The 16,949-nt window shown below is 38.8% G+C and overlaps 1 protein-coding gene across 2 annotated transcripts; it reads left to right on the top strand.

Annotated features, from left to right (window-relative positions):
- Positions 1-10,007: 10,007 nt before the first annotated feature.
- Positions 10,008-16,490, top strand: LOC146333253 (COUP transcription factor 2-like). 2 transcript variants are annotated; one of them, XM_084721566.1, is made up of 3 exons: positions 10,008-11,067; positions 12,655-13,179; positions 16,064-16,490. In XM_084721566.1, exons 1-3 carry the CDS (start codon positions 10,566-10,568, stop codon positions 16,336-16,338), a joined length of 1,302 nt encoding a protein of 433 aa, XP_084577692.1. In that variant the 5' UTR covers positions 10,008-10,565; the 3' UTR covers positions 16,339-16,490. The 2 variants fall into 2 exon arrangements, with proteins under 2 accessions (XP_084577692.1, XP_084577684.1); XM_084721558.1 differs by having other exon boundaries at positions 10,008-11,100.
- Positions 16,491-16,949: the final 459 nt, after the last annotated feature.

Genomic DNA, 16,949 nt, shown 5'->3' with positions numbered 1-16,949 from the left:
CGAAACATTTCACTGAACTTGTGTTTTTTTGTTTTTTTTACTGATATAGCTATGGATTACCTGTCCACGGCAGTCAACCTATTCAGCTTCCGCTACACGGATGACATGGCTGAGAAATCAGCCTTATGTGCCGCGTATTATTCACTGTCACAGTGGGTTGAAAAGTCAAGGCACAGAGTAAGCACAGGCCATTAGCTGGTACTGAAATGACAGCACAAAGAGCCAGACCTTCATGGCTGTCTCTGCCCTCAGGTCCACACAGAAGACAAAATCACCATACGCCCTTCATTTGTTGGAAAAATTAGGATATCTAGACTTCAAATAAATGATGATGTATTCCTCTCCACATTGTATGCAAAAGGAATATTCTGCATATTTGACTAATGCCTTGCCTTGTGACGTGGCTCCGACAGCTGACCTGATTTATTGCAAGGTTCCCTGCATTGTTAAAAAAAAAAAAACAATCTCTGACTCAGTGACAACGGTCCAATTATCCCTTTCATGCAGAAAAGGTCCATGTACAAAAGAGGCTGTGAATTGCAAATCCAGTTGCTGGCTGTCCTTGCTCTTCTCTAATCTAATAATGTGATCCATCATTTCAGCAGCGACGGCTCTACACCCCAGGCATGGAGAAGAATCCCATAGAGGATTAACATGAAAATTTTTGCATATCCATGTATGCAGTTCTGAGAGGCTGTGCGGATGAAAAAAAGTCACAAAAACATACTTCACTCATTCTTGAGAATTGGGACAAAACCAAATTTTAAGGATGGTTCAGTTATGCTGAAAAAATATATTTTAAAAGATCAAACTGTTGGCTAAACCTCCTGGTGATGACATTTTTTTATTAATCACAGATGACAGCTCTGTCAGATGAAAAATCTGACAGAGTTGATGTCTTATAGAGTTGACCAAACTTTTTTTTATTTTTTCATTGCACACCATAGTCATAGCAAGAAGCTTTTTTAAGCAGTTAAGAGTTCTCTTCATGCTAATCAAAATACACATTTTACCCCACAATTCTTATTTAGCTACTGAGTTACATGTCATGTCTGTGACACATCTGTTGGCAATATTATTTAATTAATTTGTCGAAAAATAGAAATCTTAACCATGCTTGAGCATTCCCGCCTTTTTTAAACTAGAAGTGAGACAGAGGAGTTTAGGGTATAGCTAAACCTTTTTTATGTCATATTAAATCATGTTTTTGTAAAGGTCTGATGGAGTTGACAGAAATCAGGGACACAATGTTAAATTGCCAACATATTCAAAAAATAATTGATTTTAAAACAAAGATGACTAAAATACCACATTTCTACCGCTATGGTATCAGTAGGCATTGATATTTTTAGATTTTGAAGGCTTTTAACACATTTTTAATGGTCTGGAGTTGGAAATTCTTGTCTGGCACAAGGGTGTTTTATGACACAGAGCAAATTTAGAAAATTAAAGCAAACTCAAACATCTCTCATATAAATCATTCCTGAAAACATTTTCACCAAAAAATGGAATTGGAGTCTTGGTATTCATAATTTTTAAAAGTTTTTTTTTTTTTTTTTGTAGAACCCAATTTGTCCCAATTCTCAAGAACTTGTTATTCATAACAATGTGTAAAGTCATTCCTTTGCATTTCAAGACTTTCTTGATTGCATTAGTTGCAAGTAACCTTTCAAACATGCACTTGACATTCATAACCAGCATAGATGCCTTCAGGAAAGCAAGAAAGAAAGACTGTCTAAGGCAGAAGAAAAACTGTAAAACTCCACGTTTCCTGCTCAGGAGCGGTGCTGTTGGTTGAGGGATAGTCCTGTTGCAGAATCATCCATTACCCTGATGAGCCTGCAGCCCCTGAGCTACGACAGCACAGCCACACGATGAGCGAGACAGGCGACTGCCACTATTTGTTCCTCTAAAGCATTCATCACACTAATTACCCATGGTGCCAAGCAGCTCCTGTAGCCCAGCGAAGCTCTGACTGCTCGTTTGGAGCCGAGGTGAGGTAGGGAAACCTCAGATGAGTCTAAACAGGAGGTTGTCCTCTTTTTCTGGTTCTCCTGCACATAATTAACTGAGCACTCCAGCAACTTGACAAATTGGAATGATGAATCTGGCCTCTATGAATAGATACAAATACATGATCAATCAAAATAGCGGACAGTCTTCTCAGTCTGAGGAAATGTGCTGCTGTGAAGGACAAAAGAAATGTCTTTGCTTTGAATGACATTTGGTCCATTTGGTAGAAAAGTGAAAGGGTGGGTGTCTTTGTTGTGTTTTTGCTGCAAAAACGTAGAAACAAGTCAGTGCTGAGATGCTGTTGCGGAGATAATTGGTTGCAAAACTCCATCATTTATATGCCAAATTAAAACCATTATAGTATCTCCAACTTGTCTGTGCACACTTCCTGTTTTAAAGGACTAAACATGCAACCTGCCTCCTTTCCTCTTGGAAAAGTGTTTCCCAAATGCAGACAGATGCATAGGGACAGTCTCTCTGAATTACAGTCATTTATGCCACCTGACCTTGAGAAGCACCCAGAAAGACTCTGTTTTTGAGTTTCGGTGTCACTCAGACAAGCCTCCAACCGTCCACGTCCCTCCTGGCCTTCACACAGCCGTCTGAACCGATGTAACGTCCAGCACATCAGCACATCCCGGCATCACCTCCCTGCAGTGGACACAGATCAAAAGATCAAGGACAAGGAAACTTCCTGGAAGCACTAGATCCTGATCTCCTTACAGTCATACTTCCAGAGTTTCACTGCTGCTCACCGACCAGAGCGACAAAAAGCACTGGAGTAAATGACATGTGGCAATTGTTGAAACACTCCATTAAATCTCCACTCTTCAAGAGAAGGGTCAAAAATGACATTTATTAGAATTATCTTTTTTTTTTTTAATAAATAATGTTCAGAATTTTGAAAATAATAATTAGAATTTCCATATCACTGCTTAAAGGTTGTAATGTTTATCAATTATTATCAAACTTGCAAATATTACTTTGTCTCTCTAAATGATGCAACTTAGCTACCAAGCTGCATTACTAAACTACGTAGTTATGGTGACAGTTCATCCACATCTATAGTAATATGAGTTTGCAAGTTCTAGGTAGAAACTTAAAGCTGGCTAATTTAAATTTAAAAGTAAAATAATTAGGATTTGTCAGTTGTTGTTTGTAAATTAATATGAAAGACAGTTTAGTGTTGAGTCTCATTCCCTGGATCTTTAATACCAATGATTTGGGTTTGTAAAGTGTCCCGAGCACAGCAAAATAATGAGGAAAAAAAGACGGCATGAGTACTGCCACACAATTCTGGTGGCCGTGGGTCATGATTGAGAGGGATTATTTTTATGTGAATCTATGCACTGTTTTTTATAGAATAGTATGCCTTTGACTGCAGATACAGTACCACTTCACATAATTGTGGATGATATGTCAAGGTGGGAAGTAACAAAATGCAGTAGGCTGTTCAGGTTTGTGTACTTGAGTAATTATATTTCTGAGAATTTTTGGTTTTACTCTGTTTCTACTCCTTAGATTTTCAAAACAGGCTCATTACTTTAACCTTAATATATTTGAGGGACATTATTGATTGATTTGTTTTATTTTTCATTATTGCGTGCAGGCTTTTCAGTATCAACATCAACAAGACCAATTTCAACTTAAATATATATATATATATTTAAAAATTATACTGATATCTGTAATAGGCTAATGTCTGAATATGTGGATTAGGGATAGGGTTAAGGGTAGGGTTATATTATATCTGACAAAAGAAACTACTTAGAATTTTCCATAGAAAATTCATGCCTATACATCTAAAAACAATGAATATTCCTCATGTAAAGCTGTTAATGTCTACATCGGTCATTAAAAGATATAAAATAAAATAATAAAACACTACTGAACTTGTGAACTTGAGATGGTCTCTCAGTTCAAAGTTGAGTTGTATGTATTTTGATCATTTACTAAGCTATGTGGGTTAATCTTGTGCCAGATAATGAGTTCTCGTCTGAGTGAGGTCAAAGGTTAAGTAGGGCTCTGTACAAGTCCTAATGAGGATCCCTACACTTTGCCAGGATGGCTCTGTTCACAACTGGGAAGACCGTTGGTGGTGCGTTGTCATTGCACACTGACATGCAGCACAATGTGTCTCTCATGCATGAAATTCTCCTCATGGTGAACGCCGCAGCGGCCCCTGAAGGAGTCAGAGGTCAGCACTCTGAGGTTCATGAAAGGTGAAAGGCGGTCTAGCGGTCACAGGTGAAGCAGTGGCTAAGGTGCACTAATCTAACTGACAAGTTATTGCTGCTCTCTGCCCAGGATTTGACCCTGCTTAGCAGCCTAAGAGATTCCAGCTTTGTTTCAATGGCTGCCAAGGGTAAGAGCAAGGAGGCGACCTCCCTGCTCTACTTACTGTCCAGCAGCCAATGTCAGATTGACACAATGAATTCACCTAACTATTATTCTGCATGCAATTGAACTTTATAAAGCATTTTGACCTTTACCTGATTGATCTTTAGTTTAACTTTAAATAAAGAACATAAACCTCCATCACATAAAACTTTAACAGGAGAATTTCTGGGACTTTTCCGAGCTGTCTGTAAATGCACCAGAAAGATCATTGTTTGTTGAGGCTCATTCCCAGGATGTAAAATACTGAGGATTTTGGTTAATAAAGCATCCTGAGCACAGCACAATAACGACAAAAAACAAAAATACAGGCAGAGGACAAGAGTCTCTGCAGATACAGACACACTTCTGGTGATAATTGAAAGGGCTTGACTTTATACATTTGTCTATATATTTCATTTAGGAAAATGTTGCAGATTATGCCTTTAAGAATTAACTGACATCTTAAAGTTCTTAATTTAAAGTTAAGTCATAGTAATCTATCAGCCACACAATTGTTTTCACTTATGCTGCCTGACTAGGGCTCCCTCAGGACAAAACCTAAATTCTTCTTCCTCACTCATCTGTTTAGTTTGTTGCACCTATTATGGCAGGAAAGCTTACATTGTTGAGGTACAGTCACATAATATATCCATTGAAGGAAATTTACCTACACTGGGCCGACAAAGGATCACAGACTGTAAACTGTATGTGAAATAAATAAATGTAATTTTATAGTCTGTGCATCATCACATCTGCTCAGTCAGGGCTGAATAAAGGTGAACTCTGACCTGTGCAGAAACCAGAACTGGCTGGACGTGGCACCGAAACAGGAAATGCACTCTTCACTTTGTCCATCGTTCGGGCTTCAATAGACATGAATGTGAGACGGTGGCTATTTTATTTATTATCTTTATCAGTCTTATTAGTTAGAGAAGAGTTTAGTGAAGTCATGTAATTTGGAGGTGCAGATGTAGTGAGCCAGGGTAACTGAAAACCCCTGTCAGTCTCATACTTGTTGTTCTCCTTGTCCATAAAGATGCCAAAATTGCCAACTTATTTAGTGGAAACCGTTTACAAGGCAATAAATTAAGTGAGAAGTAGGGTCAATTTCTGATAAGCTTACATACAATTGAACTTCATTTTGCAGGAGAGGGGTTTGCTATCATATCTTCAGTTGTCCTATCAATATAGCAATAAAACACCCCAAATAATATTTTAAAAGAAAGTATGTTACCAGTTAAATTATTCAACTATACATTATTTAAAGCCTGGCAGTGGTGTGGTGTGTAAAATATTTGGGTGTTTATGTGAATTCCACTGTTGGTCTCTTCACCAGCCTGTCTTGAATTGCCTCTGGTGTCCATATCAAAGATCCTGTAGATGAAGAAGACAACAGGTGTCTCTTTATGTTACAAGTTAACTTACCTTAAGTCTAATTCCTTTAAATGGGCAATTATTACGTTTATTATTTGTTAAGTTTGTCCTAAGTAAGTTATGGAGTTTCCTGTCCTCTTTATAAGACAGGTGACCTGTTGGTTGTGTGTGGTGTTCAGGTCATATACGTGTGTGTTTGTCTCTTCTTCAAGTCCTGGTAGGTAAAACATGTGAGAGTGCAACTGGCTGCTGGCCAGAATGCTTTTAAGATCCCACAGCTTTCTCTTCCTCTCTCTCTCTCTCTCTCTCTCTCTCTCTCTCTCTCTCACACTCCCTTGTTGGCTCTCTGAGATGCAATACACCTGAGGTCTGTTTGGTTTGGTTGATATTAGTGTACACTGTTATTTGATTTTCCCATACAACTGTGTGTTTCCTTTACTTCACTGTGGCCTACAGGCTGGGTCGTGACATTCCAGGACCTGCACGCTTACTGAGACTCTGCCAAAACACTAGCAGGAGATGTCTGCTGGAGGATATGTGACAGGCTGCAGCATACTTTTAGATCACAACCATTAATCTCATTAACATAATGAGCTTATACCACATCCATTTACTCTGAATGCCAAGAATACTACTGCATTGTCCTAGAGGTACACAATTCTAAAAACTCTCAAAATACTTTCACTCCTAACTATATGTTCACTTAAAAATATTGTCACTTTTTTAATTTCAAGATTACAAAACTACATTTTCAGCTATTTGGCACCAATATGCAGTTTACTGCGACTCTCCTGTGTGTGTGTCGTCATAGGCTGTCATTGCTTCATCTCTGTCACCTCCAGCAGACCTGTCGTACCTCTGCTGTCACTGTCCTAATATGAAACACTTGGTGGATTTAACAGATAACCATATGGTGGTTAGAGGGGGTAAAGAGCTTAGCGGGGAGCTGTACTGTAAATCAACTATATATATATTTATGCAGCCACCTTGAAGCCTAAAAAAAACACTGCAGGTCTCTGTGCAGCGCTGCCTCCCACTGTGCTGTAAACGGCCTCACATCCAGGTGGTCCTACACACACAGCAGGCCTCTCCTGGCTACAGTCTCCCTCACTTTGTCTCCAATTAGCTCGCTTTCAGCTTCCCACGTGTGATAAGTCTTAAAGGGCACCAGATCACCAAAAACAGGGGGGGATTTATCATCTCTAAACTCCCAAATCTGTGATTAATGTTAACTGGACTTGTCACTAGATAGAGCGGGGAGGCGAGAGTTCAGTGTATTAAACTGTGGAGGAAGGCATCATCCCCATCCAGAGTAGTAAACACTTTAGCCTTGACCTTCCACTGTTGATTGGTCTTGGACGTCAGCCGTGTGTTTTGTTAGCAGGCAGGGCAGAGTCTGTTTTGTGTGTGAGCAGTCACTGAATGACTGCAAAGCTGGCTGTCTGGAAGAACGTGACGGCACACTCAGCCGCAGGACTCGTGGAGCATGAGTCAACGGTGAAACGGCCATGCAGACATTTTCACGTCGTGATGACTTGCTACCAAGAGCCCCCATGAACATCGAGATAATTTTATCTCTGAGTACAAAAACATGGAGAGGAATTATGAATTATGTCTTCGTGACAATGGTGTAGAAAGACATCAGGGTCTTAAAGCAGCTCAGTATGCAACACTGTACATAAGTGCAAAAGAAAGTGCTTTAAAAGAAAGTCTGTACAATCATACATTGTGACAAGTAGGTTTCAGCTTTAAATTGGTGCAGCTGCTATACTGTTTATTATAAAACAATATAATACAGATATTAGTTGTGCTGTTTATGATCAGTATTCCATTCCAGCCCATTATCAGTATAGGAATGGTGGTGCCTTTGGTTTTAAAGGACCAGTGTCTATCAGTGAGCTTGCAGAATGCAAACACCTTGTCTCACTACCCCCTTGAAAACACATAAGAGAACCTACAGTAGCAGCCAAACTCGTACTAAACGTAAAAGAATGCCATATTTAGGGCTAGTATTTGGTTTGTCAGTTCAGGGCTACGGCAGAAACGTGGTGGTGCAAGATTGTGGTCTCTGTGGAAAAGGACCTCCGCCCTCTGTATAAAAGGATCATTCTAAGGTAACAAAAACACAACAGTTCTTATTTTGAGGTGATTATACACCAAAGAAAACATGGTTATGAATGTTATTTCATTTCTGTCATATTCTTTCAATCAATCCCCATTCATCTTATACACTTGACTTATAAGTATATTCTTTAAATTAGAGCCTGACCGATATCAACTGATCGATATTATCAGCCCAATATTGGCCTATTATTCTCATCTGTCTATATCGGTATTGGTATTGGCATACATGTTGTCCGATTGGCACCAGTCTGAAAACTTTTTTTCATAACATAATGCAGGTTGTTTTATTTTTTTTAGCTTTATGGGCAGCATTTTATGCATATCCTTTTCTTAATTCAAGTTTATTATATATAGGCCTATTTTTGTTATTGTTGTTGAGGTTTTTTTTCTCAGTAAAGTTTATTGTTAAACTGTAAAATATCCTTCCTCCATTACATATTTTTGGCACAAATGTGATATTTTAGGGATCATTGCAAAAAAATGTGTTTACGTGTATAAAGAATAATAGCTGAACACCCATATCAGAATTTTTTCCTCTTTTATACTTGTATCGGTATCAGTCTCAAAAATCCCATATTGATGAGGCTCTACTTTAAATATCTATATACTGTTACTGTTAATTGTTGTATATAAGAGGAGACTAAGATTTAGATTTAATATTGATTTTAAATATATAGCACATGTCTGCATTTTTTTTTATCATCACTGATTAAAGCAATGAGAAGTGACAGTTTGAACAACAGCAGGAGCAGAAATTAAAAACATTAACACAATGTCTTAAATGTTTCCCCTCTTTTGGTAAAATTGAAATTAGGCAGATAGTGTAAAAATCAATTTAATTCAAAGTAATAACTATCTCATTTACTAACATTTTAAGTTATTTTTACATTTACATTTTGTTAAATATGATCTTTTACAAGCAAATCAAAAAAGTTAACTATGATTGGATTACATCATTATAATTTTAAAAAAAAGTTGGCAAAGAGAAAATTATATTATTCCTCCGAGTTACTGTGAGTGGCTTCACGTCATTTCATAATACAACAGTTTTTAAAACCTTATTATGGAAAAGTTATTATTTACACATAAAATTAGAGCATTTATACATAAACTTATATCAGTCAGACAATATTATCAGCCCAATATTGGCCTTACACAGCTATATATATCAGTATCATGGTATATATTGTCTGATATTTTTTTTATAGAACATAATGTAGATTCTTTTAATCTGCTGGATTTTATGCATGTTTAATTTCTTAATTCAAACTGTGCCACTTCTGTTTCATATATATGGTAATTTATAATTATTTGAAAAAATAAAAAAAGTAGAAGTTTGTTTTAGTGTATTTGTGTAATTTTGGATTTTATATAAATAGATACAGAATATCGATATCAGAATTTTTTTTTACTCCCCGATATCAGAATCAGGATTGGCCCCACATAACATGACGTAAAAACACGACAACTGAGAGAAGTCCAATTACCTAAATAAAAAGACATGGGAAGGGAAAAGTCAATAAAACACACTGTCCACGTGTGTCTGATTGCCACTTAATAATATGCACGTTGAAGACTGTTCAGTAGAGGTGTAGTAGATTTATCTTCTCAAAGTCAAGTACATCCTGTAGTGACTGAGGTAATTTTCTGTGTAATGTACTGATGACACTAGGTGGCATCAAATTACTGCAGTTAGGATCTGCTGCTTCTGTGTCTGTTGTACTCCTCTTCATTTGAGACTAATGAAGTGTGAGCTGAGGTATGTCCTTTCCTAATATTTCACACAATAAGACAGAGAGACAGAGACACGTCTGACAGAATCACTGTTTTGGAGTCAAGAAGCCGGTGCAACACACAAACGCACACACGCAAACACACACACACACACACACACACACACACACACACACACACACACAGAAGACGACTAGAAAGATTCAAGAGGAGGTGAAGATTCACTCAGTGTATAAACAGACACCCAAGTGGGGCCCCACGCTGCTGTTCCCAGATCAGCTTCTCGTCGCGCTAACTCCGCCCCAAACAAAGACGTCACCGAGTCACAGCCCGTGACGTGGGGACGCACCACTCTCCTCCTCCGTCCCGGAGCAAAGCATCATCAAAATCATCATCCATCACCCTCTCTCTCCTCTCTCTCTCCTCCGTTGTCTTTTTAATGTAACTTCTGACTGATCGGGAGAGCAGGGAGCGTCTGGAAAGCCTGGTCCAGTCCGGCGACACCATCTCTGATGACGGATCTGCTCGCACGGTCTTCTCCTTAAAGCTGGACACACAAGACTGAAAGGATCAGATTGAATATTTTGTTGGGATAACGCTGCTTTCCTCCGTGGATTTTGGCTCAGTGTGGTCTGTCTCTGTGGATGTTATAGCGCTTTATGTCGCTCTGAATGAAGCTTTCTTTTTGGATTTCCGCCGCGCCAAAGCTCTTTCTGGGTGACTGCCCATTCTTTACTTGTCAAGTCGCGCGTTATAATTACATTCCCGTTATTTTATGAGATATAATCCTAATTTGAGGCTTAACTTGTATTTAATTTTGTCAAACAATGCCGCACTTTCCCTGAATGTGTATTAGTGATTAATGCAAGCTGATTTGTGCGTTAATTATCGCGTAAAAAGAGGAAAGTTGGGCGCGCAAAGTTTTGGAGACGGTCGATATTATGGCTATGGTGGCGTGGAGAAACACCGAGGGCGTCGGGGACACTCAGGGGACCCTCTCCTCCCCGGTGTCCCAGGTCGCACCTCTGTCTCTGCCCGGGGAGCTGACGGGACACATGAACCCGGCGCCCTCTCTGGAACTACCCCCGGCAGCGGCGGCGGCGCCTCAGGGCGCACCGCCGCCCAATCCGTCCAGCACCGCCACCGCCACCGCCGCCACCAACAATAACAACAACAACACCTCTTCCTCTTCCTCCTCCTCGTCCATGGACAAGAACCAGAGCCAGCAGATCGAGTGCATCGTGTGCGGGGATAAATCCAGCGGGAAGCACTATGGACAGTTCACATGTGAGGGATGTAAGAGCTTCTTTAAACGCAGCGTCAGGCGGAACCTGACCTACACCTGTAGGGCCAACAGGAACTGTCCCGTAGACCAGCACCACCGCAACCAGTGCCAGTACTGTCGCCTCAAGAAATGCCTCAAAGTCGGCATGAGGAGGGAAGGTACGGGCTGGCGTCCTCCTGTTGTTGCTATCGGTATTATCACATCATATTATCCAGCACCACACGGCTCAGGACTCTGTTCAGTCTCACATAACGCTCTGTGTTTACCGACATTAGTTTTCTTTGACCGCATGTCTGTCATATTAACTGTTATAATTGTGTGCATGCTGCATTTGTATAGCTACATAATTTCTGCCTGGACACGGCCATTTGTTCTGCCTTTGTCTAGTCCGTGATATTGTAAGCAGGAGATATTTTCTCCGCCCATTCATAGAGTGTTCATATTAGACTATTAGCCTCGGATACTGGACTCTATAGCATCCATACTGTCTAGCCGGTGGTATTACAGAGATTAGTATGCTCCAGCCAGCATCTTGTAGCATGTTTAGTATGATGCTATTCGTCCGCTTTCTGTCCGTCCTTCATGGCCATTGTGCGCCTGAAAACAGCCTGAAGCTGCTTTAAATGTCACGTGCTCACACTCGACATTAATTTAGCTACATTTTAGTTTAATTTCTATGCTTTTTTCGTTTAAATTGTCGCTTTTGAGTGGCATACGTTTTTGGTTGATTATGTGCTCGCATGTGGAGTGTGTCTGTGTGTGTTTGTATGTGAGTGTGTGTCTGTGTGTGTGTGTGTGTGTGTGTGTGTGAGTGTGCGTACGCTTATTCATAATGCATGCTGGTCGTACAGGCCCAACGTAGCCCACTTTAGCCTTGTATGCCTGCTTCCACAATGACTGAGTGACATCTGAGAGTTGTAAGAAGAGTTTTATTGTAAAGATGAATAAAGCTGAGCAAATTTAACCACAAAAATAAATAAGGAAAAAAAACCTCAGCCCTTTTAGGGTACTGTGAGAATGGATAGGCCTTCAAATAACTTTAAGGCTTAAAAACGACGGTTTGGGGTTTGAATTTAAAAAATCGCAGAAAAATCTCGCTCGCCATTTTCTGCAGGTCATGGCCTAGAAATGGATTCCCGAGCACCGAGCCATTAAAGTGCCACGTTTCTTTCCAGGAGCTGTCTAAAACTATTATTCATGTCCATGTGTGAAGAGCTAGGCTGCCACTGGCCGTAGAAATGAACTATAAATGCTAAAGAACTAGTGTGTGTGTGTGTGTGTGTGTGTGTGTGTGTGTGTGTGTGTGTGTGTGTGTGATGTTTTGTAGCTTTAATTGACACATGCTGCTTTAAAGGATGTCTTGTGCACTTAACGGGTTTTCTTTAAATTAGGGCTGCATCTAATGATTATTTTCTCGATTAATCGATTAGGTGTTTGGTCTATAAAATGTCAGAAAATGATCATGTGTTTCCCAAACTCAAGGTTATATCCTGAAATGTTTTGTTTCGTCCACAGCCCAAAAATACTCAGTTTACTGCTATAGAGGAGAAACCAGAAAATATTCACATTTAAGAAGCTGGAATCAAATAATTTTTACATCTATTTAAATTAAGCAGTTGTCAAAATAGTTGGTTATTAATTTAATAATCTATTAATAATAAGTTATTCGATTAATGTTGCAGCTCTATTTTAAATGTCACCCTTGTTATCTTGGTTTGACATTTCTGCTGTTTGTTTCGTTGCAGCCGTCCAGAGAGGCAGAATTCCCACCCAGTCTTATCACGGCCAGTTTGCTCTGACAAACGGAGACCCTCTTCAGTGTCATTCCTACCTGTCGGGATACATCTCTCTCCTGCTGCGAGCTGAGCCCTACCCGACCTCCAGGTTCGGCTCTCAGTGCCTGCAGGGCAACAACATCATGGGCATCGAGAACATCTGCGAGCTGGCGGCCCGGATGCTGTTCAGCGCCGTGGAATGGGCCCGGAACATCCCTTTCTTCCCGGACCTGCAGGTGACGGACCAGGTGGCGCTGCTCCGCCTCACCTGGAGCGAACTGTTCGTCCTGAACGCCGCACAGTGCTCCATGCCCGTCCACGTCGCCCCGCTGCTGGCCGCCGCCGGCTTGCACGCCTCCCCGATGTCCGCGGACCGGGTGGTGGCCTTCATGGACCACATCCGGGTCTTCCAGGAGCAGGTGGAGAAGCTGAAGGTGCTGCACGTGGATTCAGCAGAGTACAGCTGCATAAAGGCCATCGTGCTGTTCACCACAGGTAAACTCTCCTCCTCTACACCCAGGCACGGAGGCCTGGAGGGCTCAAATGTGGTTTTAGCAAAAGCTTTCATCTTGGTGCATTAAAGTGTGGATAGTGGTGGGATGAGGAAAATAAAATGATATTCAGTCAAAAACAGCCACCATTATGAACAAAATAAGATTTTAAAAAATCACTCTTAGCACTCAGTTGTATTGTGGAAAATAAAAAAATTGAGGAAATTTAGACTTTTTTAAGCATTTATAAAAGACCGTTGAATTCTACACGAAACGACCACCAATTAGGCCTAAATTAAAATATATATATAATATATATATATATATATATTTTTTTTTTTTTTTTTCAGAAAACGAATGGACCTATTTTGATGATAATTATGACGATGTAGTGGAAAATAATAAGCCGGTTAAAATATAAAATATGAAAACCACGGATGCTGTGTTTCGGAACATTACGTAAATGTCTAATTTCGTGACATGCACTTTCCCTACATTAAGGGTTGGCTTATGGTCTTCCTCATGTATTGTAATTTTTTTTTAAAAAAAAGGAGGAAGAAGAAGAAATTAAAAGAAGTAAAAACACTGTAGTTGCAAAACATTTATTTCTTTCCTAAAAATTCCACGTTGATCAGAAAAAAAGAAAAAGAAAGAAAAAAAAGGGTGAAAAAAATGTTGTTTCTGGTCTTGTTATATAATGCAGATCTACAGTGAACTTATATGACCTCGGCCCTTAAAGGAACAGTATATCTTTATAACGATTTTTTTATTACTATTATTATAACATGTAAGAGATTGTCAGTGAGTATTTGTGGGTTTTCAGACTGCAACAAATTGCATACAACCTCTAAAATATAAAACACTTTGCATAAATCATATATGCAAATGAAAACAGGGCTGGCTGTTCAACACTTGACAGTATCTAATATTTTAGTCCACTGTTGCTTATTAAAGACGCATGAGCAAAGCTCTTTATCAAGTACATAGTTTTATTCTATGTTTTTTTGTTGTACGACCCAAATGTAAAGCACTTAAATTAGCTGAAGTTAATTTGTAAATTTTGCATTTCATTATTTTCATATCATCAATCAAAATAATTAAATAATTACATCACTTTTTTTTCTAATTTGGCATTGCTTTAAACATCACTTACAAATAATAAAAATACAAATTTCTGTTTTTATTATTTTTTGTTTTTAAATTATTACATTTTTGCATTTGGCTCAACTAATTCATTCATTAAAGAAAATTATTTCAGAGCTTCAGTGACAGTGAGTGATGTTTGATGGTTGGATCGCGACAGGATGAGAAGAATGAGTGGCAGCAAAGTAAAAAAATTAAAAAAAAAGGTCTCCTGCCTATGTAGATCTATTTTAGTCCTCATCTGAACACGTGTCTTTAAACTGGGACACAGAGACCGTTCTTTAACCCCTGCCTCCATCCGGCCTGCAGCATTACAGTGCAAACAGAGGTCTGCTGTGTGTACAAATACTACACATGCAGTCGGCTTTGTAAAGCTCTAGTACAGTAAAGCAGTCAACATTATTGATGTGCTCTGATAAATATTGATGGTTTCCTTATTCTTCATCAAACATGATTTTTTAGATTTTAATGAGACCAATACCTTTATCTTTTATAACTCATTCCATGAGATTAATGAGATATCAGTTTATCTCAATGACAGCACAACTATTATGTGATCTTTATTCTCTTCATGCTGTTGTATTTCACCACATAATTGATTCTTATAATTAATCCTTAATAATTTACATGTAATATTCTTATATTTACATATACTTCACACTATCGCAGTTATATTGTACGTTATAACCATGACTGACTTATTTATTGTTAAATATTGCTCACAGGGGCTTCCTATATGTAGGACTGCATCTAACAATTATATTCATTATCGATTATTCTGTTGATTATTTCCTCAGTTAGTTGTTTGGTCCATAAAATGTTGGAAAATAGTGAAAAATGTTGATCTCTGTTTTCCACAGCCCAAGGTGACATCCTAAAATGTCTTGTTTTGTCCTTAACCCAAAGAGATTCAGCTTATTTATAGGAACAAAGGAACTAGGAAATGTTCACATTTAAGAAGTTGGAATCAGAGAAACCTGATTTTTTTTTTATTGAATAATGACAAAAATCGATTAATTGTTTAGTTTTATGGTGTATAAAATGTTAGAAAATGGTGAAAAATGTTCACCCGTTTTCCAAAGCCCAAGGTGACATCCTAAAATCACTTGTTTTGCCCTCAACCCAGAGATTCAGTTTAATTTCATAGAGGAATTAAAATAAATAAATAAATAAAAATATTAACATTTAAGAAGTTGGAATCAGAGAATTTTGACTTTTTTAAAAATGACAATTAATCAGTTATCAAAACAGTTGCCGATTGATTTAATAGTCAATTAATAATCAATTAATTGTTGCAGCTCTAGTTATGTGCACCTGCATTACTGTTCTGTTACCATTTCACCCAGACTTACTCTGATATGCTTATTATAAAATAATAAACTACTTGTGTAGTAGCAGTAGTAGTAATAGCAATCCTGCCTTGATCATTGAAAAACTTCACAAGTGAAAAATCAATAACTCTCAAGAGCAAAACTGTTTTTATGTCTAAAAATATACTTAATTATTGTTTCTGGCATTTTTATGATAATCACAGTTCACCTATACTTATATAAAACTACTTTAGCCACTAATCTGTCTGCCCTATGCTGCTGTGTGCTGGAGTCACTCTGTGCTAACATAGTTAGCAACATTATTCCCTCATTTGGCTGGCGTTCCCTTCGATGTCTGCATGGTTGAACCACTGGTCTTGACGGCTTCTTCTCCTGTCTGTTTTTTTGTCTTGCTGTCATTCTCCCTGTCTGTAGATGCTTGTGGTCTGTCGGACGTGGCCCATGTGGAGGGTCTGCAGGAGAAATCCCAGTGTGCTTTAGAGGAGTATGTGAGGAGCCAGTATCCCAACCAGCCTAACAGGTTTGGGAAGCTGCTTCTCCGCTTGCCTTCCCTCCGCACCGTCTCTTCTTCTGTCATAGAGCAGCTTTTCTTCGTCCGTCTGGTGGGGAAAACCCCCATAGAAACTCTGATAAGGGACATGCTGCTGTCTGGAAGCAGCTTCAACTGGCCCTACATGCCAATTCAATAGAGGGAAAAAGTTACAGTGGTGCTACTAAGGTCAGGAAAAGGTCCCACACCTCAAATCAAGTCATTTCAGTGCTGCATGAAATCTGTTGCTTTGAACAAGAGAAAAAACTGCCAGTTAAATTAGATTACAGGAATTTCCTATGTAAAAAAAAAAAAAAAACTAAATTCATAATTTCCATTACAACAACCGCCATTTTCTTGATACCAGAAGAAAGATCTGCCTTATTCTGCACTGCATCACTGTGTATCTAGAAATGTCGCTGAAATAAATCAACCATTTTTCTGATATTAAACAATTTGACCCCACTGGCAGAAGTTTTTACTTGTTTAAAGAGAAACTGTATTTTATGAGATGAAATGACTGGTTATGATGGACATCTTTTGCAATGTGGCGGCCACTCACAGTCTATGGTTTTTTGGGATAACAAACAATATTTATTGGACCCTGTGTGTATATTTATCGTGCTTGTAAATTATGTTTTGGCTCTGTTTTTAAATGTTTTACGTATTTTTGCCCCAGCCAGTGAGAAAACTGCAGGGATTGTCTTGTGTCCATCTGTTTTTGTTTTATTTTTTGTTTTATTTTATTTTTTATTTTTATCTTTTGTTTTT

The sequence above is a fragment of the Lutjanus erythropterus genome, chromosome 1, assembly GCF_056507025.1.
Source record: "Lutjanus erythropterus isolate fLutEry1 chromosome 1, fLutEry1.hap2, whole genome shotgun sequence".
Lineage (NCBI taxonomy): Eukaryota > Metazoa > Chordata > Actinopteri > Lutjaniformes > Lutjanidae > Lutjanus > Lutjanus erythropterus.
The sequence above is the reverse complement of the archived record's forward strand: the minus strand, read 5'-3'. Positions and strand labels throughout refer to the sequence as shown.

Coding starts and splice junctions, on each gene's coding strand:
- LOC146333253 (XM_084721558.1), top strand. CDS start 10,566: ATGGCTATGGTGGCGTGGAGAAACACCGAGGGCGTCGGGGACACTCAG. Junction 11,101..12,654: donor TCCTCCTGTTGTTGCTATCG/GTATTATCACAT, acceptor GTTTCGTTGCAG/CCGTCCAGAGAGGCAGAATT. Junction 13,180..16,063: donor CATCGTGCTGTTCACCACAG/GTAAACTCTCCT, acceptor CCCTGTCTGTAG/ATGCTTGTGGTCTGTCGGAC.